General features: G+C 47.2%; 1 protein-coding gene across 2 annotated transcripts; it reads right to left on the reverse strand.

Moving 5' to 3' along the window:
- Positions 1 to 1,742: 1,742 nt before the first annotated feature.
- LOC147738133 (uncharacterized) lies at positions 1,743 to 25,385 on the reverse strand. Of its 2 annotated transcripts, none has more exons than XM_086952147.1 (4): positions 25,268 to 25,385; positions 6,871 to 6,942; positions 6,172 to 6,225; positions 1,743 to 5,650 (listed from the first exon to the last, which is right to left on the reverse strand). In XM_086952147.1, exon 4 carries the CDS (start codon positions 4,517 to 4,519, stop codon positions 3,122 to 3,124), a length of 1,398 nt encoding a protein of 465 aa, XP_086808273.1. In that variant the 5' UTR covers positions 4,520 to 5,650; positions 6,172 to 6,225; positions 6,871 to 6,942; positions 25,268 to 25,385; the 3' UTR covers positions 1,743 to 3,121. The 2 variants fall into 2 exon arrangements, with proteins under 2 accessions (XP_086808273.1, XP_086808274.1); XM_086952148.1 differs by having other exon boundaries at positions 6,070 to 6,225; positions 25,268 to 25,341.
- Between the last annotated feature and the right edge of the window lie 57 nt (positions 25,386 to 25,442).

Consider the following 25,442-nt stretch of genomic DNA (forward strand, 5'->3'; position numbering starts at 1 on the left):
CCGTGATCCCTATGGGAGCTATGATATTGGTACTGCCTAAGCCCAACAGGGAGCCCCTGGAGCTACGCTCCTACTGGCCATTGTACACTAACCACAAGATTTGCAGGAAGGTCCCTGCAAACAGGTGGCTCCCCTGCCTCTCTACATTGGCACCAAGACCAGAATGATTTTGTACCTGGGAGAAAAATATGTCTTAACCTATGGCGCCTCTAAGGCAGATAAAAAATAATCTTCATGAATTGCCTCCATACACAGCAGTCTCACTAGATATAGAGAAGGCCTTCAACACCCTGGAGTAGTTTTACTTAACGAAAGTGCTGATGTGCATGGAACTAGGCCCAGAAATATTACACTGGATAAATCTCCTCTACACCAACCCGCTGGCCCGCATTCGGACAGGCAGAGATCTCAGTTTATTTTGAAGCATGCAGCAAAGATGCCTGCTGTCGATTACGTTTGCCCTAGCCATGGATCTGTTTCCTGCCTTGTTTCGTTCACAGGACCCAGCAATCAGTATACAGAGTGAGCCAAATTGAAAGGACATATCACTGTATGCTGATGATGCATTTGTGTACCTCAGGAACGTGCATTCATATCTACCACAGGTGATGGATGTTCTAGACGATTTTGGTAGGGCTTCTAGACTAAGGCTAAATTGGACCCAATCCAGTTATATCCCATGTGCAAACTAACAACTTAGAACAGGAAGTACTGCCCCAATTAGCACTGGGGTGGAACCCCGACATCTTCAGGTATTAAGCGATGAACTTACCACACCGACAAAGAACGTATACAGGGCAACTTCTGTGATATCCAAGGTTTGCAGCTCCCTGTTGTTCTGGGCCTCCCTGCAAATATCGACCCATGGGTAGAGTGGAAGTTGAAAAAATGCTGTTAATACATTTAATACTGCTTCTCGACCCCTCTAGTTTACCTGCTTCTGCGCTTCTTCAGGAAATTGAACTCTGTTTCTGTTCTTATGGACTTAATCAGGGGAGCGGGCCACAAGAGAGTCGCGCTTCGTAAGCTATACTCTTCCTTGGAACGGGAGTGGGGGATGTACATTTAAAAGACTAATAAAGAACTACAAACTACTGTGTGACCTGAAAGACGATTATTTCTCAATACAGCCCTTGTTTGTGATCTCGTTACAGTTCTCACATTATCATCCGCACTAGAAGAGATGGGAGCCTGGGGTGTCTGATCACAGAAAATCATTTACATATAAAGGGGGTGAAAGACTCTTCACAAAGCACAACACAACTTGTTTATGTAAAAGTTTGTACATTGCACAGGGAGTGTGATTCAGGTAACAGTGTGAGTGTTGAATGACAGGAGTGAGCAGTCTTAGTTGCTGAGACATGAATCTCTGATGGGTGCATCTTTAGCTCTTTCAACAGTTTGAGAGAGGGTGGCAGTCTCAAATTCTGGGGGCATAGATACCAACAGCTTCCCTCATAATCTTTGATTTTTGCATCTACAGGTGGTGCAGATGCCACCTAAGAGAGTAACCTTTCCAGCTAGGTAGTGTGCTTTCTAGAGTCAGCCTGCTTTGCTTTCCCCAAACTTTGGCCACCAAAGCTAAATGTGTCTTCTACTAAAGTGTTCTTAGCTCGCTTTTGGTAACGTGGCTTGAGCAGTATGGCCTAAGGCACGCTCGAAGGTAAAGCAAAACAGTGGAAGTCACACATTTCAATACAGTGTATTAAAAATAGGCAAGGAACTTTAAGATTCAAACCAAGTTTAGATCAAAAAGAATATTTAATAATTAATAATTATTCAGAAGCAAAATCTAAAGGTGGGCTGTGATTTAAGGATTATTAATTAGCAAAAACAACTGTCAAAACCAAACAAAAAGGTAAATGAATAAAAACAAGCAGTTCCACTGAATCAATCAGGAAGTCACCTACAAAATTGTAGCTGACTTTGGTAGCTATGCTCGAAAGGACAAAGATAAGTTTAGTCTCTGGAGATGATTAACACTGAAATTTGATGCAAGGTTTTTGGCTGAATCAGTTTCAGAAGGCGACGAGCTGCACAGAAGTGGCTTGAAGTGCAAAATTCCCACAAAGTAGAGTTGGGTCATCAAGTTGAACCTGAATCCACGGCCATCAAAATGTGTGAACCTTCAAGCAGTTACAACAGCTGCGTAGTCTTCGGAGCTTCCAAGTTATGGAGATGGTTCAAGGTTGATGATAAGAGCCAAAGCATGGAACGTGGCAGGCCTGAGGCATGGTTAAGGGGATACCAGGTTCCATTTGAAACAAAAAGATGGAAAGAGGCCACTCGTGTGGATCCTTGTAATACGAGGCTGTGTCCTTTTGGAACAGAAGTCATTAGGACTATTTAGGGTGGGGCCAAGAGTGGTTTGCATATGGCTGGCCTCGTCTGTAGTTTCACAGGACTAGAGAATGATGTGGCTAGAGGTTGCCGAGATTAACTACCAGTTCATCCATCACCTTTAGTTTTTCTCAATGATCAGCCCTACGTGGTACAGACATGAACAGATGTTGGTCACATAGAGACCTACGACAAAGGGACTCCTGCTGCAGCCCCCTGGTGAGGCTCACGAAGGCTGGAAACAGTTTGAGGTTACATACATTCCAGACCCTTGGGGGCGTGGCCTCAAAGTTCAGGATCAAATGGACTTTGTGGGTCAGTCATTGCTTATAAACACTCAGCAAACACAACACGCTGAATGGAATGAGGCCACAAATAGTTACAAAAGAATGAGGTTAATTCAAGCATTTCCATCCCACGTTGTGTACTTTTCTCAGTAGATGGTTTGTTGGACAATCAATGGATTGATCTCTTTGTGGCTCCTTCATGTAAATGTTTTGCGATGCTGAAAGCTCCTCCTCAGGGTTGACAGTGAGCACCTTTTATTCTCCCACAATGTCTCTCTTATGTGGAAAGGTTACATTTACAACTGAAGTTTTTGTCACATTGAGAGCACGGATCATTTTCTTTCACGATGTGGGTTCTCTCTTGTTGAATGAAACTGAATCTCCAGCAGACCCTTCCCTAGCATTTAGAACAATGACAAGGTTTTTTCCAGGTAAGTTCTCGCAGGTTGCGTGAGACTAGATTTCCAAGTGAAACTTTTCCAGCATTCAGAGAGCTAAGAAGGTTTTACCCCAGCGTGAGTTCTCTCATGTCTAGTGAGAGTTGTTTTCAATCTGAAGCTTTTGTGGCATTCAGAGCACTGATACGGTTTGAGCCCAGTGTGGGTTCTTTCATGTACAGTAAGGTTGGATTTCTGACCAAAGCTTTTCCAGCATTCAGAGCAGTGATAAGGTTTTTGCCCAGTGTGAGTTCTCTCATGGTGAGTGAGAGTCTGTTTCAGTCTGAAGCTTTTCTGGCATTCAGGGCACTGATATGGTTTATGCCCAGTGTGGGTCCTTTCATGCACAGTAAGGTTGGATTTCTGACCAAAGCTTTTTTGGCATTCAGAGCACTGATACTGTTTGAGCCCAGTATGGATTCTCTCATGTAGAGTTAAACCGGATTTGTGATAGTAACCTTTTTGGCATTCAGAACACTGATACCGTTTATGCCCAGTGTGGTTTCTTTCATGCACAGTAAGGTTGTATTTCTGATTGAAGCTTTTACAGCATTCAGAGCACTGATAAGGTTTTTGTCCAGTGTGGGTCCTTTCATGTGCAGTAAGGCTGGATTTATGACTGAAGCTTTTACAGCATTCAGAGCACTGATAAGGTTTTTGCCCAGTGTGAATTCTCTCATGGTGAGTGAGAGTTATTTTCCGACTGAAGCTTTTCTGGCATTCAGAGCACTGATAGGGTTTGAGCCCAGTATGGATTCTCTCATGTTGAGTTAAACCGGATTTGTGATAGAAACCTTTTTGGCATTCAGAACACTGATAGGGTTTCTGCCCAGTGTGGGTTCTTTCATGTGCAGTAAGGCTGGATTTATGACTGAAGCTTTTCCCGCATTCAGAGCACTGATAAGGTTTTTGTCCAGTGTGGGTCCTTTCATGTACAGTAAGGCTAGATTTATGACTGAAGCTTTTAAAGCATTTAGAGCAACGATAAGGTTTTTGTCCAGTGTGGGTTCTTTCATGTGCAGTAAGTCTGGATTTATGATTGAAGCTTTTCTGGCACTCAGAGCACTGATAAGGTTTTTGGCCAGTGTGAGTTCCCTGATGTTGAATCAGACTGCAACTAAAACTGAAGCTTTTTTGGCATTCAGGGCACTGATAAGGTTTTTGCCCAGTGTGGGTTCTTTCATGCGAAGTGAGATTGGATTTGCTACTGAAGCTTTTACAGAATTCAGAGCACTGATAAGGTTTATACCCAGTGTGGGTTCTTTCATGTACCGTAAGGCTGGATTTGTGATTGAAGAGTTTCTGGCATTCAGAACACTGATAGGGTTTTCGTCCAGTGCTAGTTTTCTCATGTTTAGTGAGGTGGGATTGATAACTAAAGCTGTTCTCACAGTCATTGCTCTTATTCGAGTTGTTTGTTTCTCCGAGTTGGCTTTGCTCCTGGATACATGCCATCTTAAGACTGAATTTGATTTCTGATTGTGTACTTGTTTATGTTACAACTCAGCATTAACTTCTAAAATACATTTCAGATGCTCTTCTTAACATATATTTAACTAATGATAGTTTTTACCTGGAGATCATTTTCCTACCTTTAAAGGCACCGATCTAACTGGTCTTATTAACTTTTATTGAGGAGCCCCTTGTATTGATTAAGATGCCTCACATGGATTCATTTTCTCCAAGTTATGCCCGGGTGAGTTCCCTCTAGTTTAATTAGTCTTATTTAGTTATTCTAGTTTATCACATTTGATTTAGGAGTTTTAAGGTCTTTGGCCTTTAGTGTTTGCCTGTTAGGTATGTTCGTTCATACCAGTAATGACAGATGATTAGGGCATGCCAGGGAGGTTTATGAATTATCAATAGCGTAACACTTCCCCCTTTTATACTTTATGTGCCAGAATATGCTTTTTGGTTCAGTGGTTAAGACAGGTACATGATCCACTTTGGAGTTACAGGACACTTTGAAACCACTCGGATCAACCCAAGAGACAGAGCTGGTGGGGGAAAATCAAACCAAGAGACAGAGCTGGTGGGGGAAAATCTTCCTATATTGGATATGATAATCCAGCATCTTTGCTGTAACGACATCTGAGAAAGAGTATTTACAATGACTTTCTTTTAAACAACCTTTTCTCTCCTCTCATCTTTAGGAGACAAAGACAAAAGCTTGCGCTAGTAAACCAAGGATATTAGTCTTTTTGACGGTTCTGTCACATCACAACACGTCTACGGATGCTGATCTGTTGGGGAGGGTTTGCGTCTCCAAAGCATTTCTCATAAACCATCAAACAGAATTTACAACACTGAGTTTTCTCAAGTGCACTGTGTAGGTATCAATTGTGGTCAATGTTCTCCTCAATCTCAGTTCCTGACACTTGATAAACATTTATGGCCATTTTACTATAGAGATTTGACAACTTTCACATTCACCATTTTCTTCTGCACCACATCCTCACCATTCCTGGCACATAGAATGTGTTTCTTCTTAAGAGCTCGAGAATGTTTTAACTTTCCTTGAAATAATCCTTTACGTTGTGTTTCACTAAATTTAAACCTTCTTTTTTCTGTTCATGCTTCAGTCACCTGTAGAAATGGAGTCAAAAATTGTAAATGAACACAAAGAAAAAATATTTGTGACCTTATACTTTGCACAAAGAAAGTATGGACAAAAACAAGATAGGAAATCAATTGAGTATCATTTCTGATAGTGGTGAAACAGCTCGGGGACACTGTAGATCGGGAGCTTTGGATTACTGGAGCTCATGGATGTGAGAGAAAAGAAAGAAACACAAGTTGCACATATATTGTGACACAGATACTCAGAAGCAGCCAACACTAAAAAATGTCAATTTCTATGGCAAAGGCTGGCATCACAATTAGATATTTGTAATAATTTTAATGAATTATCAGATGTTATTTACTCCCCTGCCCACCTAGACTGTTAATATATTCCTTTTTCCAGTGATCTAGGAAGGGACATTTTATTGAACAAAGGAATTCACCTTGTTGTAATCACTGCTTTAATTGCCACTGTAGACTGACGCTGTGTCCAGTTAGCTCAGTGGAATTCACTATTTCAAATTGTGCGGATGATAAGGACTTACTTGGTGGCCCAGAACTCATCATGCTCCTCCAACAGGACCCAGGCACTGCAACACCTGAAAAAGAGAAAAAAACAGCACAACAGTAAAGAAAACGAAAAAGGGTCTAGAAAAACACAAAACAGAAGAAAGAGAAAAAAGGCTATCTTCCACTTTCACCACATGTTCCAGCACAGGAAACTGTGCAGCAGATGCTTGTGAACCCATAAGTTACTTCTAAACACAGTGCCCCCAAGGTCAGCACCAGGTGCGGCTCCACCGGTTGCACCACCCTAAAGCAAGCCTTGTGTGCATGTGTGTCCACGCACATATACTGTGTCTTTTGCTTGTAGTAGATAAGACAGAAAAGGATAGTTTAGGAGGACGTACAGAGATGGAAGTCAGATCAAGAGAGAATAGATGCCAAAAGAACAATCAGAGGGGGGAGAGTATCACGTGGTGTAGAGAAGACAAATGTGCCAATAGTTAAGGAACTGCTGGGCAAAACTGACCTAAAAAGGAATTGGACCGGCACTACACCCCCAACATTTCCAGGAGGAATGTGGCTCCATCATATTATTATCAGAAGTTTGATAACAACAAGAATAGTGCACAGAGGGAGTCAACTGTTGAAGTGAAGAGACAAAAAAACAGAGACCAAGAAAGGAAATAGAGAAAGAAGAAACAGGGGAAAAGGAAACGTAGAGTTATAGGAATCCTTACCTGACAATTATTTTATTTTTTGTTCCCCCAAGGTTGGCAGCCACGCTGCACTGCCTGGTCATCCCAGAATACCTTGAAAGGAGGTAAAGAAATAATTTTGCATTACACGACAATCACACTTTACAAATAACCTTCCTAAACTTCCAAAACAAAAGAATCTCTTGTTCAGTGGAGGCCATTGTGAAGAAACTATGGTTAATGAATAAATAGTTTTTTGGTTCACCAAGAACCATGATCCCTTTCTGGAAAAGGTCTCTGTGAATATAGAGTGCACCCACAGTTTCAGAGAACAAACCCTAACAACCCAGTCCACGTCTTCATAACCCCTATCTTTCCATTTACAGACCATGAAACTTGCAAATCAAAACAATCTTATTTGCAAAGGTATGTTAATGTCCTTGTACATAATTCTGCCCACACTTCATAAATCAGTCAACCAGACTCTTAGATTCATAGAAACCATGCTCTCAGAGAAACTGCAATTCAAGTTCAAGCTGATGCAGAGTTTGAATGCTGAGCAATGGAAGCAACAAGGCATCAATGTGTTGGCGCTTTTTATCTATAACTTATCTGAAGGGATGATGTGGAGGGCCAGTGTCTTATGAGCCATATAGGATGGTGACCCAAGGACTAGAATTTGGAATAAATCCTTTACGAGACAAAGCTTAGAACATTGAAATGTTGAGATCCATTGAAGACAACGGAGCAGCAGCTGCCTATACAACCTGATATAGGCCCGCTACTCTCAACATTACAATGTCCTTATACACAGCTTCTGCCTCTCCAAAATACATGGATTGGGCAGGAGAAGGCAGAAGATACAGCCTGCAGAAGGGCACACAGGAGCCTCCCCCCTTCCTCCTCCCGTAGCTCGCAGTGTCACTGGCGTCTCGGAAGGAGGGGGGTTCTGCTCATCTCCTGCATCTCCTATGCTCACCTGAATTATGAAAAGCAGTTTAGCCGAGTACAGAGAGAACCGGGGGCTGACTTCAACCTGCTTTCACAGCTATTGCTTTGAATGTTCAACAATTAACCACTGTGGTCCTGCATGCGGGTGTTAACTGTTCAACATTCACACTTACAGCAGTTCGGAGTACCGGAGGTGTTTCAAGCCCCTCGGTCTATGGTACACCGTTGTTTTATTAATTAACACATTCTACCCTCATGGGGCAAACAGTGTAATGACCTTATAGTCAGCCGTCGCTGGCAATACTGCCTTTAAAGGACTGTTCCCTTGGTAAAGGCCCTTTCCTTTAGAGGTACAACAATCTTCAAAGCTATATTAAAAGTTTAAAATAATTACTGAAGGCATAAACATGGTTACTCATCAAAAGCCAGACTTAGAAATAACTCTAGATGTAGAATCAATAGACCAACACAACAAATGTGTGCTAAGAAATAAGAAAACCTTTTTCTATAATATCAAATAGCAAACTGATATAGAATCTGCTTAGTTAAAAATCAAGGAAAAGTTCTTAAGTACAAAATCAGTAAGAGGACTGACATGTAGTCTGCCTTTAGGAAAAGTATAAAATAAAACAATTCCAGCAAATATCCCAAAACAGTCATTTTATACATTTTTAGATTGAGAGACCACATTATTGACATGGTTCATGATGAGGTAAAAATGACAGCAATCAACTAATGTTCATGAAAACATGGCACAACAAAATGTAATTTAATAAACCACACCTACAAAATAAATAATAATTAAGATTATGACTCTTCACCTAAAAGCAAGAGATTGGCATTGGATCTTGCATGTTCTACCATAAAACACATCAACACGGGACAACAATAGTATTAATTCTTCTCAGAACTTTTATTATCCTTCTTTTTCTACTTGTTTATTTAATTCCTGTGATAGTAGAGTTACATGTGCTCCATATCTCTTCTTTTAGAATGTCCTGCTTAATAATTTTATCAATGACAGGTATATGCCCGCCTCTGATTCACGTTGTACCGAGGAGTGCGTGGACACACTGCATTCGGTTTCACCGGGATTTAAGCTGGCTCTGCACTTCCAATCAATCCAGATTTCTTTCCTGTAAAATCCCAAGCCTCTTGATTTTTCGTGCAATTTAAATCTGGAGTTAAATACTCTTACGTAAAGCCTGAAAACAAATTAACTCGCGTGCTGCCGAATGTAATATAGAGTCTACTCATTGTGTTTGAATACCAACACTATCCGGTGTACAGTAAATTACACAAGTTATTTTACAAGGTTATTCCCTAACATAATAACTGGATCTTAATCACAGTTTAAGTTTGTGGCCATTCATCATTGACACAATTTGTACGGGAACATTTGCTGTCAGCTTATTAGTTGTTTATTAGAAATGTCTACAACTTGGACTCCTTTCCCAAGAGGGGTGGGTTGGGAGTTCCTGTCAGTCTGACTGTGGAACGGGAGGCACATTTATTGATTAAAAGTGATGCCGGATTCCCATTTACTTCTTCTTTTACAAAAGGGCCACTCTGGGTGACCTCTAGGACTGCACCAAGCATGCAATCCTTCACCCGTCTCAGGCACAGACGTTGTGTCTGATTCACTCCAGTAGAAACTCCTAGTGTACATGCAAGTTGTAGAAAATCCTTATTAATCACTGAAGGATTCTGTTGAAATCCGGAATTTGTTGAGAATTTGACGTTCTTTTCTATATTGGGCTGTGGGGCCATCGGGACTGAAGGCATGCTCCGATTTAACAGCCTTTGATTCTGCATGCTCGGCACAGAGGCCAATTGGGCTGGGACCATTGGCTGTGACATCCCATTCTGTGCCATTTGAATCATATTCCCGTTTCCCAGTTTGATGCAAGCATGGCAAGGGGTGTGTCTTATTCTGCACATTATTAATATTTTAGGTATCTATATTGTCATGGTTAGTAAAACTGATACCTTGAGAAAATAAAATTCTGGATGCAACGCTAAAATACAGGCAGACACGAAACCACACACGCCCTCTTCTGTCCGTTCTCCGACTTTGCTATATTGTGTAAATCTGCACGAACTTGTGTCGCTCTCATTATTTTTGATCAATTGACTTGTCTTTAAATTAAATGATTAACTCTTTATACTTTTGCAAACAATCTTGGGTTATTTTGAGGCGCTTCACTCTGTGACTCTTCAACTGGCCAGTTTACAACCAAATTGGTTACAACCTAATTTAACTCATTCCAGAAATCTCTTGGGACAAATATTTTAAAGACCAGATTCAAACCCATCCACAGCACCTTCAAACCAGTTACAATCTTCTCCCCCTCCGAGCACCACTTTTCTGGTTGCTTCTAAGCATGTGGAAATTTGTTGTGAATGTATAAAGATCAGCTCTCGACCACGGCACATAAACATACGCTCCTCCATGCACTTCTCAATGGAAACTCTTTTACATCAAGTGTTTGTGATTCTGAACCACATTCATCAGCATTCCCTATTTCTATACTTTTCCTTTGTGTTTTTCTCCCCTTCGTTGTCCATTTATTTTTATTATTTCTTCTCATCATCCCGATCTCTTATTGTACTTATTAGTTTTCTTAGATGTGTTTTTAATGGTACAATTGTTACACTTCATATTGCTGAATTCACAATATGCTCTTTTTTGAAAAGTCTTCAAGTTTCTCATAAGCGTCACATGCACACTTTGACGTTTCCAAATTCAAATATTAAAATTCTTCTTCATTATACAACATTGTCATCTCTGAGCCAATCGTACCATTTATAATTTCTTCTAGTGACATTTTTTTTGTCTTAAAATATCAGTTTCTTTTGTTTGCTCAACTGAGGCAACTGAGCTAAGTCCTGCTTCATCTATCCTTACGCTTCGCTCTCCTGCACCTTTCTCTACCGTTTCCATACAAGCCTCATTATATGGAGACGGTCTCTCAACCAACAAATCATTTAGAAATTCTTCTTCTTCATAACCCCTCTCCTTCTCTCCCATCTCTTTTTTCTCATCCTTGTTGTTGTTCTTTCTTATCAGATTTTATTTTCCTTTTGTCTAAGTCATCAGTAATCAAAGTAAAATCACCCACTGCTTCTGTAACCTCCCCCCTCCATGTTCTTTTCCATAAACTCAACCTTGTATCCAGCCAATGGTTAATGGTCTTTTTAACCTGACCTTTCAACATTTTGTTATGTTGCTTTTCATTCGCTACATAATCCCACTGTTAGAAATTGGGGTTTTGGTTGACTGGGATGTGAGCCCTGTTCAAGCAGCAACCACAATCATAGTCAGAGTAGGGGGCGCTTTCCCTCGCCAGTTATGTTGCAAGAGGATTAACTTTGTAGAGATTTGGAGAATGTAATGTCCTCCCCTGAAACATTGTTAGTGTTCTTGTTGTCACCCTTATGTGCATCAAGTTCCACGAGCCTGGCCGGAGTTAGCGGTCCAGTGCTCGGGTGGGACAGGGTACATAAGGCAATGTGCTTCCGGGAGCGCAGCGGACGGGCGCAGCGGGCGCGCCGGCGGATTGCCTAAGGCGCGCCAAAGGAAAGCCCGTCTGTGCCCGCCCGTGATCGCACGGGTCCCGGGGCCTGCCACCATGCCCGATCCTCCATTGGATACTCATCCAGGTACCTGTTATCCCTGTGTAAAACTTACCCCATAGACCCAACAACCGCCTCTCACATCCTGGCCCTAGGTATTACTCGCTCCCCTTCCTCACTAGAGATAACTAACCCCCTGCCCCCACCCCCTAGCAGTTCCCCGCACCCGGGCACCTCCATCACCCTACTAAATACTAGATCGGCAGTTGCGCACCAGCAGGAGATTTTCAACCTCCTTGATAGCGACAGCCCCGACATACTATGTTTAACTGAGACATGGTATCGTCCTGATTCCCAACCTAGTGTCCTGGCGGCCCTTCCTCCCTCTTATTCCATCTTACGAGCTGACCGACCGGATGGCAAAACCGGTGCTGGGGTTGCCTTAATTTTCCGTGACAACCTCCGGTTTCAAACACTAGCATCCCCCTCTTTACCTACAGCGGACTGCCTGGTCGCACGCTCTACTTTACCCAAGTCCCCTGTGACCTGTGTGCTGGTATACCGTCCTCCTCATACCCCTTCCCAGTTCATTCCTGCTTTTCACGAGTTATTGGCCCCTTTAGTGGTCAATAATGCGTCTGTTCTTGTGCTCGGCGATTTTAATTTTTGGCCCAATGATCCCTCAGAAGACCCCACATCTAAGGACTTCACTTCTTTACTATTAAGCTTAAATTTCGTTCAGCACGTCCGTGCCCCAACAAATGTTCGGGGACATACTTTAGACCAAATATGGACCCTTAATTTACCTACTACTAACTTGTCCATCGCTCCTTGCGTATGGTCCGATCATCATCTATTGTCTTTTTCCCTGGACCTGCGCGCGCAAAATGTCCCCCGTGGCTCTAAAACCGTTGGGTTAGAAGTTGGAATCGTGTTGATATCTCTGCCTTCTGCGAGTCCTTAACTGCCACCTGCCCAGATCTCACTGACACACCTCCTCAACAACAGCTGGCCACTTTGGACAGCTGGTTAATCCACCTTCGGGATGAAAAGGCCCCTTTAAAGAAGGTTACCATAAATCACCACCACCATGCTAACAAGTGGTTCACTCCTGCTCTGAAAGCACTCAAGTTAACTGTCCGTCAAGCTGAACGGGCTTGGAGGTTGAAATACTGCTCTACTAGCAAAATTCACTATACCACCTTGCTAGCAGAGTATAAAAAAGCCATCCAAGCGGCCAAGAAAGATTACTTTTCCCAACGCATTCTGGCAGCAGAATGCCAGCCACGTGAAATTTTTGCTACAGTCCATGAGTTAGCCCTATCAGACAGGCCTTCACCTACGATTATACCCTCCCAGTCATTGTGCAACTCACTAAACGAGTTTTTCATTGAGAAAGTTGCGCAAATAAAAGCTCGCATTCCTTCTCCATCAAACTCTTCATCAGATTGTCCCCCGCCACAGAACACCCAGTGCCTTACTTGTATTCCGGCGCTAACCAGTGAGTCCCTCCCTCCCTCCGCTTCTTAAGCGTGTAAAATCTGGGTCTCCCTCTGACACGTGTCCAGCCCGTATTCTGGCCCAGGTGTTCCTGGCCTGTCCTGCCCCCGCTCTCACCGTCTTAAACAATACTTTCACTAAAGGTGTAGTTCCCACTGCATTTAAATCGGCCACCATCATCCCCATTTTAAAGAAGCCTGGGGCTGACCCTTCCTCCCTAGCCAACTACCGCCCCATATCCCTGCTCCCCTACTTGGGTAAGGTGGCGGAGACGCATGTGTCTCAAATCCTAAGCACCTTTATTGAGGACAGCAACTATCTGGCCCCATGTCAAGCTGGTTTCCAACCTCGACATTCTACCGAGAAGGTGGTGATTTCGGTCATGGGCCAACTTAGGGAAGGACTCGACGCCAACACCCCCAAGATCCTGGTCCTATTGGACTTATCCGCCGCCTTTGACACCGTGGACCATAACATCCTGCTATCATGGGTCAGGGCGGCGGGGATAGGGGGGCTTGCATTTGCCTGGGTCGAGTCTTTCCTGAAGGACCGTAATCAGACAGTCCATCTAGGCACCTTCTCGGCCTCTCCACGCACTGTCAACTGTGGTGTCCCTCAGGGTTCTGCTCTTTCCCCTTTACTTTTTAACCTTTATATTTTCCCACTGGTATTTGCTTTACAGAATATGGAGGTCACTGTATATAACTATGCAGATGATCTTCAACTCATTTTTGATCTTTCTCCCCTTCAGGGGTTGGCAGTTTCCAGTCTGTCATGCTATTTATCCGAGACTGGATGAACATCAATCAGTTAAAGCTCAATCCGGATAAAACAGAACTTGTGGCGACGGGCGGTGCTGCCAATCCCTGGTCATCTTCCTTCTGGCCCTCTTCGCTTGGACCCCCTCCTCTCCCTTCTTGTTCAGTTAAAACCCTCGGGATTATACTTAACAACAAATTAACCCTCCACTCACACATCAATTCGGTGGTCTCTTCTTGTTTCTTTACACTACGAGTTATTCGGAAAGTTGCCAGATTCTTTTCCACCTCTGCTCTAAAGCTGATCCTGATGGCCATGGTCCTGTCAAAGATTGACTATGGCAACATCATTTATAACGGAGCTCCTGCTTATGCTTTGCAGCGCCTACAGTTAGTACAAAACTAGGCTGCCCGCCTGGTCTTTGGCCTGCCTAGGTCCCATCATTCGACCCCTTTGCTTAGGAGCTTACATTGGCTCCCCATAAAACAACGAGCCAGGTTCAAGCTAGGGTGCTTGACTTTTCAAGCAAGAGCGGGCACAGCCCCTGCCTTTATCAATTCGGCAATCTCTCCCTATGTTCCCTCTAGGGACCTCCGCTCCTCTAGCCTAGCCTTACTAACTACGCCCCGGTTCAAAAAGAAGCAGGCAGGGGGGCAGAAGTTTGCCGTACTTGCACCCACCTTTTGGAATGACCTCCCCCTACCTTTAAGACTCTCTTCCTCCTACATGGAGTTTCGGAGGTCACTAAAAACGTTATTATTCCAGCAGGCCTTTGGCACCTAGCTCTCCTATTTATCCTCACCCAGGGACCTCACCAGCGCCATGAACTGACTCAGTGTACGTGCGCTCTACAAGTATTTTTAAATTCAAATTCAATACAGTGTAGTGAACCCGATTACAAAACATCACATTGAGTAAAGTCTATGAAGGATACATCACCGTTTGTGTCTATAAGGCACAGTGCACAGTGAGGACTCGAGGGAACTGCTTGGATGACTCCTGCAGTTCTGTAGTGCGGGTACGGATTCACTCATAATTCTGGTTTTTACACGTGTTGTGCCCAGGATCAATGAGCCTTGACCTTTAGGAGCACGCGGTCCCTTTTAGTGTGTAATTGTAGGTGGCGGTACGCGTTAGTGGCCTTGTATCTGGGTGAGGAAGCCTCATGGGTCCGTGGAGGAAGGCGGTCTGTTGCGATATAATGACCAGTGGCTGAGATTCCTGGGAATTCCTGGCATCATTGAGGCAGTCCTCGAAAGTCTTTTATCTATGTCTTCTCTTGTAGTTTTTCTGATGGCATCACATCCCTTTAAGCCTAATGATGTCCATGGCTTATAGGAAATTGCATCACATTACAATGGACCCAGTGTGGCTACAGATGAAGATGCCATCAGAAAAACTACAAGAGAAGACATAGATAAAAGACTTTCGAGGACTGCCTCGATGATGCTTCCATTCACCAAGGTGCGCGTGTAGTGAAGTGTTGGGAGCTTCAGTGGCTGTGGTGAGGTTGGAAAGGTACGATATGGCTTTTCACCCTCCATCACAGAGCCAGGCAAGGACCAGGCAATACAGCCGGTCTCCCTTCAGTGACATGGAAGAGATGGCAGTACAGCTGCGTCGATATCTCTTCCGCTCCTTTGAAAGGCCTGGTATGGACCAGGATGCATTGCTTGCTCTTTCCCTTTTGCATGGCCTGGTATGGCCCAATATGCTGAGCTGGGGCCTGGGGGGGACCAAAGCACTGAGCCGGGGCCTGGGGGGGACCAGGGCACTGAGCCTGGGCCTGGGGGGGGGGACCAGGGCACTGAGCCAGGGCATGGGCTGGACCAGGGAATAAGCCGGGGTCTGGTGAAGACGAGGCGTTTTGTAGTCTGTCCCGTCAATTTCTTGCCATCTGGTCCTCCATTCTTTTCCAGGGAGGACGACTGGGACAGAATACTTGTGCTACATCTAACTCTGGAAGCATGATGAGCTTGGAACAAATTAAGAATGTTTGGGTATGTTTGACACTAGAGGATGTGTAAAATGTGTGTGTTTGTTGTATTGTTTGATTGAAGGTATGTAGGAGTATGTGGGGCATTTATTCCACTATTTATTGTGTTTGCTTTATTGCTTGATTTGGATTCATTCTGTAATGAAATAACACATTGGGAAAAAAAATTGTACAAAAAAGAAATTAATTGATATTTGTACTTTCTTAAAATGGTGGTCCTTCTTCTGGTTTCAGTGAGCTCACCTCTGTATTTTGTAAATTTGGGACTCTAATTGAGCTGCAAAATTAATTCATGGGAGCAGTCATTTTTTTGTGGGTTGTTTTGTGTTTTGGAAGACGAGGGCATGAGCCAGGGCCTGGGGAAGACCAGGATGAGAACCCGGGCTGGTGAGGGGCCAGCATGTGAGCTAGGCCTTGGGAGGTCCAGGGCGTGAGCTGGGACCTGGGATTGAGCCGGGGCCCGGGGATGATCAGGATGTGAGCCGGGGCCTGGTGGGGACCAAGATGTGAGCCAGAGGCATGGTGTGGTCCAGGATGTGATCCGGGGCCTGGTGGGGACCAGGATGTGAGCCGGGGCCCGGGGATGATCAGGATGTGAGCCGGGGCCTGGTGGGGACCAAGATGTGAGCCAGGGCCTCCAGAAGACCAGCGTATGAGCCCGGTGAGGAGCAGAGCATGATCCGTGGCCTGGTGGGGACCAGGAGGTGAGCCTGGCCCTGGGGAGGATCAGGATACAGACCCCGCTCTCGCTCACCTGTGGTGAAGAGCCATTCTGGGACAATAGAGTTCTGCTGCATAGGGATGCCAGAGCAAGGGGGAGGGGTCGTAAATCATGATCTTCAAAAGAAGGAGGGGACAGGCAGAAGAAGCCAGTTTCATTTACACTTCTACCCTCTGAATCCAGCCAGATGGCAGGTGTAAGAAAGGAATGTGCAGAGGCCAGGGGGAGGGATATTTTGGAGATGAGCCATCCTGGAGGGTGGTTTAGTCAGCTTATGTCTCTCTGCAGCCATATTGCATTTTGGAGAAATAGTGCTTTCTGGGAAACCATTGTGCCACACTTTGGAGGAAATGGTCATGCACTGGGGTGTTGCCCTGAACCTCATTGGACAAGAGTGCCCTCCTGTGCGACCCCAGAGAACACTGAATAAGTTTCTGAGAGTGCAATGCCTCTCAGCTCTGCTGCTTGAAACTGAGAAACGAAGAAGGATTGCCAAGCAGGACATTTGATTTGCTCCATCAGGCCCGGCATTCTGACTGACTGCGCCTGCTGCATTATCTGAACTACAGCCCTTTAATTGTTTCAAGAGGAATAAAGAGTGGGCTCCGTGCAAGCTACAGGTTAACAAAGCTCTTGGCCGGGGCGTCCCACTTAGTGTATCCAACCAGGGATCGATCTCGTCAGCCTCAAACTATGACCTTGTCCAAGTCAGAGGCGACCAAATGTACAGAAGTGGCTCTATTGGTTTCTGAGCACTAGAAAGTATTTAATCTTTAAAAAATCACATCTCTGGTAACCAACATTAGATTTTTTGTTTTGATGTCATTTAAAAGAGAAACATATTTCCATTTTTTATAAATTGGTGTTGGATTTTTATTGTGGGTTGTGTCTTAATTATTTACTGGATTGGTGTTTTTAAATGCGTTACATACCTGTCTCTGAAGTTAAGCCTGCCTGCTCACAGCCAAGCTACCAAGGGTTGACCATGGAAATACTTTTCTGAGACCTATTCTGAGCCCTATATTGTGTCTGTGGTATTATTGCCAGTGGTAGATAAATATTTACCACAACTATTAAGCCACTTTCCAACAATGGGCCCTACCTCCCCTGCATGCCCTGGAGAGACCTCCCCTTCCCAACACTCCCCTCCCCGTTGACAGACCTCACCTCCTCTACACCCTCCTGAAAGGCCTCACCTCCTCTGCAACCCCACCGGACAGGCCTCATGTCCTCTGCATCCCTCCTAGACACGCCCCACCTCCTCTGAATCCCCTCCCCCCAAGTTCAGGACAGGCCTCCCTTCCTCTTCATCTCTTGGACAGTCCTCACCTCCTCTGCACCTCCTTGGACAGGCCCTACCTCCTCTGCAGCCCCTCGGACAGGACTCACCAATTCTTCACCCCTTCTGGACAGGCTCCAACTCCCTTGTACCCCCAGCTCAAGACAGGCCTTTCCTCCACCTCACCTCCTGGACAGGCCTCATCTGCTTTGCACCCCCTGTACAGGTAAGGCCTCACTTCCACTGCACCCTTCTGGACAGGCCTCACTTCCTCTGCACCCCCTGGACAGGACCGGTGTCACCTCCCCAGCACACACCCCCGCCTCCCCCCAGGACAGTCCTCACCTACTCTGCACCCCTTAGATAGGTCTCACCTTCTCTGGATCCGTCTGGATATGACAGGCCTCACCTCCTCTGCACCCACCTGGGCAGGATAGGCCTCACCTCCTCTGCACCCACCTGGGCAGGACAGGCCTCATCTCCTCAGTACCCCCTAGACAGGCCTCACCTCCTCTGCGCCCCTTTGGGCAGGATTGGTCTCATCTCCTCAGTACCCCCAAGACAAGCCTCACCTCCTCTGCAACTCCTTGAACAGACCTCACCTCCTCTGCAGCCCCCGGACAGTCCTCACCATCTTTTCACATCTTCAGGACAGGCTCCTCCTCCTCTGAACTCCCAGCACAAGACACACATCCCTTCCTCCCCACCCATTGTGCGGGCCTCACCTGCTTTGCACCCCCTGGACAGGAAAGGCCTCACCTCCTCTCCACCCATCCTGGACAGGCCTCGTGTCCTCTGCATCCTTCCTAGACAGGCCCCACCTCCTCTGAAACCAACCAAGCAAAGGACAGGCCTTCCCTCCACTTCACCCCCTGGACAGGCCCCACCTCCTTTGAACTACCCCAAGCACAGCACAGGCCACTCCTCCTCTGCACCCATCTACACAGCCCCACCTCCTTTGCACCCCTCAGCACATGACAGGCTTCACCTCCTCTGTACCAGCTTTGGTACGGAAGGCCTCACCTATGCTACACCCACCTCCAAGCCCCATGGACAAGACATCCGTTGCACCCGCTGGACAGGCCTCACCTCCTCTGCACCTCCTGGACAGGTCTCACCTCCTCAGCACCCTTCTGGACAGGCCTCACCTCCTCTGCACCCTCCTGGACAGGCCTCACCTCGTTTCCACCCTCGTGGCCTCGCCTACGCTACACCCACCCCCAAGCCCCATGGACAAGACATCCTTGGCACCCGCTGGACAGGCCTCCCCTCCTCTACACCCCCTGGATAGGCCTCACCTCCTCTACACCCCTGGACAGGCGTCACCTCCTCTCTATCCCTGGACAGGTCTTACCTCCTCTGCTCCCCCTTGGACAGGCCTCACCTCTGCACCCCTTGACAGGCCCACCTCCTCTGCACCCCTCACATCCCCTGCACCCTTGGACAGGCCTAATTTCCTCTGCACCCCCTGGACAGGACAGGCCTCACCTCCTCTGCACCCCTCCCCTCATCTGCACCCCTTAGACAGTCCTCACCTCCTCTGCACCCCCTGTACAGGCCTCACCTAATCTGCACCCCTCACCTACCCTGCAACCCTGGACAGGCCTCACCTCCTCTGCACCCCTCTGGACAGGCCTCACCTCCTCTGAACCCCTGGAGAGGCCTCAACTCCTCTGCACCCCTGGACAGGCCTCATCTCCTCTGCACCCCTGGACAGGCCTCACCTCCTCTGCACCCCTCTGGACAGGCCTCGCCTCCTCTGAACCCCTGGAGAGGCCTCAACTCCTCTGCACCCCTGGACAGGTCTCACCTCCTCTTATCTTTAATCTACATAAATGTACTTCCTTTATGCATCTATATACCTTCAATTTACTTGAATCTATATTACTTTTCTCCAAAAAAAGCATATTCAAAGCACTACCCTATTTCTCACCGTAAACCTCTATCAATATCTTTAATCTACATATACTTACTTCCTTTATACGTCTATATACTTTCCATGTACTTATGGATCTATATATTTATTATTTTCTTCTAACTCAGCAATATCCAATGCATTACCCTATTTCCCACCCTATACCTCTATCAATGTATCCTCTACATCCACTCTCCCATTCATCCCAAACCCCATACCACTGCTATAACCCCCCAAATAGCCCTTTCTAGACTCTCCCTTACACTACCCCTCCTTGCACCATCTGACACCTCTTTACTATACCGATCCCCCAAAACAAGCCTTTCTAAACTCTTCTCTCTGACTCTTCCCCTCCACACCCCTTTTTACTCATCCCAAGCCTCCTCCTACTGCAATGACCTCTAAAACAAACAAAAAAAGCCTAAATCTGTCACTCTTCTATCCCCCCACTATCATTTCAATCAAAATAACAGACTAACGTGTCCACTTCTCAAATGTCATATTTCACTATACCAATTCACCATCACTCCTTTATGGGTTCCAGAGTAGTGTGCTACTCGCCGAAAAAACGCTTTGACGCCTCGTCAAGGGTAGTAAGTGCTATATAAATGCAATTACAATACAATATACTAAAGACTTATAAGAGCACACCAGTAACCAATCTGGGATGTACCCAAGTACTTACCATAACCAATTTAGTGGAGAGAGCACAGAGACTGGGGTCCTGATTAGCAGGATCACAGTCAGACTAGCCAGAAACAGCAAAGCACCAGTCAAAAAGTGGAGGCAACCGCAGAAGCAGATCCTACTTTTCTACAACACGTATTTTACATTTTGGCCCCCTCTGTATCCAGTTTATCAAGGCTCACTGTTTAGTTTTAGGTTAAAACATAATGCTAATGGCAGTACTGACTCCGTGACCTCTATGCAGTGCACAGGAATGGGCGTTTGCTGCCTTTGTCTTGTAAACTGCAGTGCACATTGATTACTATAAGTACACCAAAAGGCAGTGCTGTGTGCACACATTTTTCATAGTGCAGTAAAACACAGTTCAGTGTGCACAGATGAATCAGAGTGCAGTAAAAAGCAATGCGGTGTGCACTGACTTCTCACAGTAAAGCAAAATGCAGTGCAGCATGCAGATATCTCGTGGTGCAGTAAGATGCAGTGCGCACAGATTCCTCGTAGTGCAGTAAGATGCAGTGCTCAGATCCCGTCTTTAACACAAATGATTCCCACAAACACCCCCAGGACCGGAATGAAAGCCCCTCTAGGCTCCCCGGATAGAAGAGCCGAGCTCAGCCCCAGGGGCCCCCGGATAGAAGAGCCCAGCTCAGCCCCTGGGGCACTCGGATAGAAGAGCCCAGCTCAGCCCCATGGATAGAAGAGCCCAGCTCAGCCCCATGGATAGAAGAGCCCAGCTCAGCCCCAGGGGCCCCCGGATGAAAGAGCCCAGCTCAGCCCCAGGGGCCCCGGGATAGAAGAGCCCAGCTCAGCCCCATCGGGCCCTGGATAGAAGAGCTCAGCTCAGCTCCAGGGGTCCCCGGATAGAAGAGCCCAGCTCAGCCCCAGGGGCCCCCGGATAGAAGGATAGAAGAGCCCAGCTCAGCCCCTGGGGCCCCAGATAGAAGAGCCCAGCTCAGGCCCAGGGACCACAGATAGAAGAGCCCAGCTCAGCCCCAGGGGCCCCGGATAGAAGAGCCCAGCTCAGCCCCAGGGGCCCCTGGATAGAAGAGCCAGCTCAGCCCAGAGGCCCCCGGATAGAAGAGCCCAGCTCTGCCCCAGGGGCCCCCGATAGAAGAGCCCAGCTCAGCCCCAGGGGCCCCCGGATAGAAGAGCCCAGCTCAACCCCGGTGGCCCCCGGATAGAAGAGCCCAGCTTAGCCCCTGGGGCCCCAGATAGAAGAGCCCAGCTCAGGCCCAGGGACCACAGATAGAAGAGCCCAGCTCAGCCCCAGGGGCCCCCGGATAGAAGAGCCAGCTCAGCCCAGAGGCCCCTGGATAGAAGAGCCCAGCTTAGCCCCAGGGGCCCCGGATAGAAGAGCCCAGCTCAGCCCCAGGGGCCCCCGGATAGAAGAGCCCAGCTCAGCCCGGCTCCTGCAGAGATTCCCTCCAGGATTATTCAGTCTATTTCTACAAACACAACAGAAGGTGCTGACAATCTCCATAGCTACCACGGTTTCAGATCACTATGTGTGACATTTCCATAATTTCAGTGTAATTATGAGTGATATTTCAATGACTATGAGTGACGCCTTCTCGTGAGCAAAATCAAGCAGCGAAGACGAGGGAAACATATAGATATCAGAAACTTGCACCAATTTGAGCAACGAGAAGGTGTTCTTAAAACTACAGCAAAGCACGAGTAATAGAAGGGCTCTAACCAGTGACAGAGTGCGTGACTGCAGTTTTCAGTACCAGAGGGCAGACAGGCACTGCAGCAGCTCAGAAGATGATCTAACTGATCTGAGCATTCATGATTGCGTGCTAGCCTAAAAAGCAAGTTTTATAGCATAGCAAGTGCAACTAGTAGATTATAACTTCACTCAGTCTCAGGCAATTACTTTTTTTGCGAGCCTGGCGAGCTGGAGCATCAGCAATAGGCATGTCCTGCCACACTCAGCAGCCTGGCTGCCGGGCCCCATGGCAGCATAAACTCCACAAGACAATGTAGAAACTACTAAAACAAATGCAGGATTTAACAGAAAATGTATACTTTGTTAAACAAGAACACAGGCAGAACTGGGACAGAAAGTGTCCCCCTGGCTTTAAAAGCAACAACTACCAGTACTCTTGGGATACACAATCAAAACGTAAAAAATGACGTCAGATATATTAGGGGTAGCAGTGCACTCTAGGGGAAGCATGTTTATCTATTTCCAATCAGGCAGTGTTCTTATGTGGAATGTGTTAAAAGCCATGCTCCATTTGCACGAGATCTGTGCAGAAACTACAGTGTTTTGGTGCTCCGGAAACACATGTTTTCCACCTTGAATACTTTCCTTAAGCTACCTTGCTAAGACACTTGGGCGTCAATTACAGTTTAAATTCCGACCTTCAAAGCAGCATGTAGTGCCTTGAAGTGAGCCAAATGAGCTTTGTATTTTATTGAAGCCTGCAAGTGCAACACTGCTACACAAACCTACTCACTGTACTGGTGTGCTGTGGCATCAGTACTGTGTCACCCTGTCGCTTGGTGGTGTTACAAATAAAATGAAAATGAAGTGACAGTTCGCTAACTCAGTGCTATGCAAGGAACAATTCTCCGCACAGCCGTAAGTGTTTCTTATACACTGAGAGGCAGGCCTGACAGTGCACCTGCGGGGCAGATGCACAGTTGGTTGATGACATTTCACATGACACCTGCAAATTGGTGGTAATTTGCCAGGTGTGCATTGTTTAATATACATTGCCTGATTTGTTGCTCAATAGAAGTGAATTTCTTTATTTCTTTTTCGCTGGGTTTTTCAGTAAGGGAAAGACAGCTAATCTATTTTTTTCTCCTTCCTTTGGCACTGAGGTGGTGAGTTGCCTGTCTATGCCCTTGCGCTGATGGACGTGTGTCTGTCTGTGTTTTCAATCAAGGTGTTATATCCTCGATGTGAGCCTTTGATATGTAACTGTGCCCTGTGTGGTCAGTGAGCTGCTGATTGCTCCTTAAGTGCGCCAGCTTTAAAGTTGTTGAGCTGTACATCGCCCCCTTCTGGCGTTGCAGCATTTGCCTCAGTGCTTTTTACACTACTCCTCTCTGAAACAATAGGTATCGGGATAAAAATAAGATTAGCTGAGAACCCTGCCCTCGGTCCAGGCTAAATATTACCTTCTATGGCTGGGTCCCACTATAGTTCATCCCTGCCTGTTAAACGTGCATGAGAGGTTGTGATTTCCCGAATACATAAGCAGGCACCAGGGCCTTCATTTTTAAGATTCTGGGCACTCACACTCCTTCTGAAGTTTCGGGTCACTGAGTTTTTATCCCCTTAATTGCCAGCAGCTCTAGTCCTCTACGCCAACAGAGAGAAGCGGAGGCCTGGGGATGGCGCTGCAGCAGGCATCAAGGGGCTCTCTGGGCCAACAGAGAGAAGCGGAGGCCTGGGGATGGCGCTGCAGCAGGCATCAATGGGCTCTCTGGGCCAACAGAGAGAAGCGGAGGCCTGGGGATGGCGCTGCAGCAGGCATCAATGGGCTCTCTGGGCCAACAGAGAGAAGCGGAGGCCTGGGGATGGCGCTGCAGCAGGCATCAATGGGCTCTCTGGGCCAACAGAGAGAAGCGGAGGCCTGGGGATGGCGCTGCAGCAGGCCTCAATGGGCTCTCTGGGCCAACAGAGAGAAGCGGAGGCCTGGGGAGGGCGCTGCAGCAGGCATCAATGGGCTCTCTGGGCCAACAGAGAGAAGCGGAGGCCTGGGGATGGCGCTGCAGCAGGCATCAAGGGGCTCTCTGGGCCAACAGAGAGAAGCGGAGGCCTGGGGATGGCGCTGCAGCAGGCATCAATGGGCTCTCTGGGCCAACAGAGAGAAGCGGAGGCCTGGGGATGGCGCTGCAGCAGGCATCAATGGGCTCTCTGGGCCAACAGAGAGAAGCGGAGGCCTGGGGAGGGCGCTGCAGCAGGCATCAATGGGCTCTCTGGGCCAACAGAGAGAAGCGGAGGCCTGGGGATGGCGCTGCAGCAGGCATCAATGGGCTCTCTGGGCCAACAGAGAGAAGCGGAGGCCTGGGGATGGCGCTGCAGCAGGCATCAATGGGCTCTCAGGGCCAACAGAGAGAAGCTGAGGCCTGGGATGGCGCTGCAGCAGGCATCAATGGGCTCTCAGGGCCAACAGGCCTCGGACTTCCCTGAGGCGACTTCGGCCTTTACATAAACAGACAGGAAAGCACTAGAGGCCGGGCCCTGGTCACGAGGCAGGGGCTGCAATGGCCGTTTGCATCTCGGAGAGGCTTCCGTTCTGCTGGGTACTTCTGGGGGTCGGGTGAGTTAATTTACCTTCGTCTAATATGAGGGCTGGCGCAGAAATAAAATCTGCTTTGGGAATTAGAGTGGTGACCACAGAGCCTAGAGTCAACCGGTGTCGGTATTTGCAATTACCACACACAGACATAGTACCTACTTGGGCCGCAGATGAAATTCAGTCCGGCCTCGAAGCTGTGGTGGGTGGATCTCCATAATTGCAGGCAGCGACTCTACTCTGTGAGGCTGGTTGCAGCAGGCTCAGGCCGTAGAACACCTAGAGCCATGGCAATTCGGTTTGCCGCCCAGCCCTGCCTCCGGTGATAAATAATCCAGACGGTCCGGACTCCTGTGAGTCCCGGGCGGAGGAGCCGTCCAATGACAGTCAGTCATTGGACACACTACCTCGATGACGTCAGTTTGACAGGCAATGGAAGCCGAGCCCCGCCGGGAATCGCAATACATTGTGCTACATTGTAGCAGTTGAATGAGAGTATGAGAGTGACCCTGGCAGCAGTCTTAACACTACTGGGAGCCCCGAGCAGGCTGCAGGAGCAGCGCAACCATCACGGGCGGCGCCACTCTGCAGCATTTCATAGTTTTAGGGAGCACTTTCAGTGACAGTTACAGCTCAGCTGAGCCACATGGGTATGCGTGACAATGCATTTCAGTGCGGTAATGCGGAGTACCACACTGAAATGCGTTAGTGTCAGGTCTGATGCGTGATACTTGGCAGGACTGGGTGTGAGGTCATTCACACTCCTTAGGTTGCAAATGGTTGTGAGAGGCTCACTTACCTCGGCTGTAAGTGAAGGTGCCTGCAGCCAGGGCTCACTGGAAGAGAGGGGGGCTGCTGCTGCTGACTCTGCCCGCTGTCCCGGAAGCAGACATTTGGGAGAGTGCGGGGGCGGGGCTTATGTTATCCTGGTTGGAGGCTTCATTCCGCCTCCGCTGCTGGCGCTGTGTCTGCCC

The sequence above is a fragment of the Lissotriton vulgaris genome, chromosome 1_1 (assembly GCF_964263255.1).
Source record: "Lissotriton vulgaris chromosome 1_1, aLisVul1.2, whole genome shotgun sequence".
In the NCBI taxonomy this organism is placed as follows: domain Eukaryota; kingdom Metazoa; phylum Chordata; class Amphibia; order Caudata; family Salamandridae; genus Lissotriton; species Lissotriton vulgaris.

What these genes read in the sequence shown, in the direction of transcription:
- LOC147738133 (XM_086952147.1), bottom strand. Translation starts at nt 4,519, where the DNA reads ATGGCATGTATCCAGGAGCAAAGCCAACTCGGAGAAACAAACAACTCG.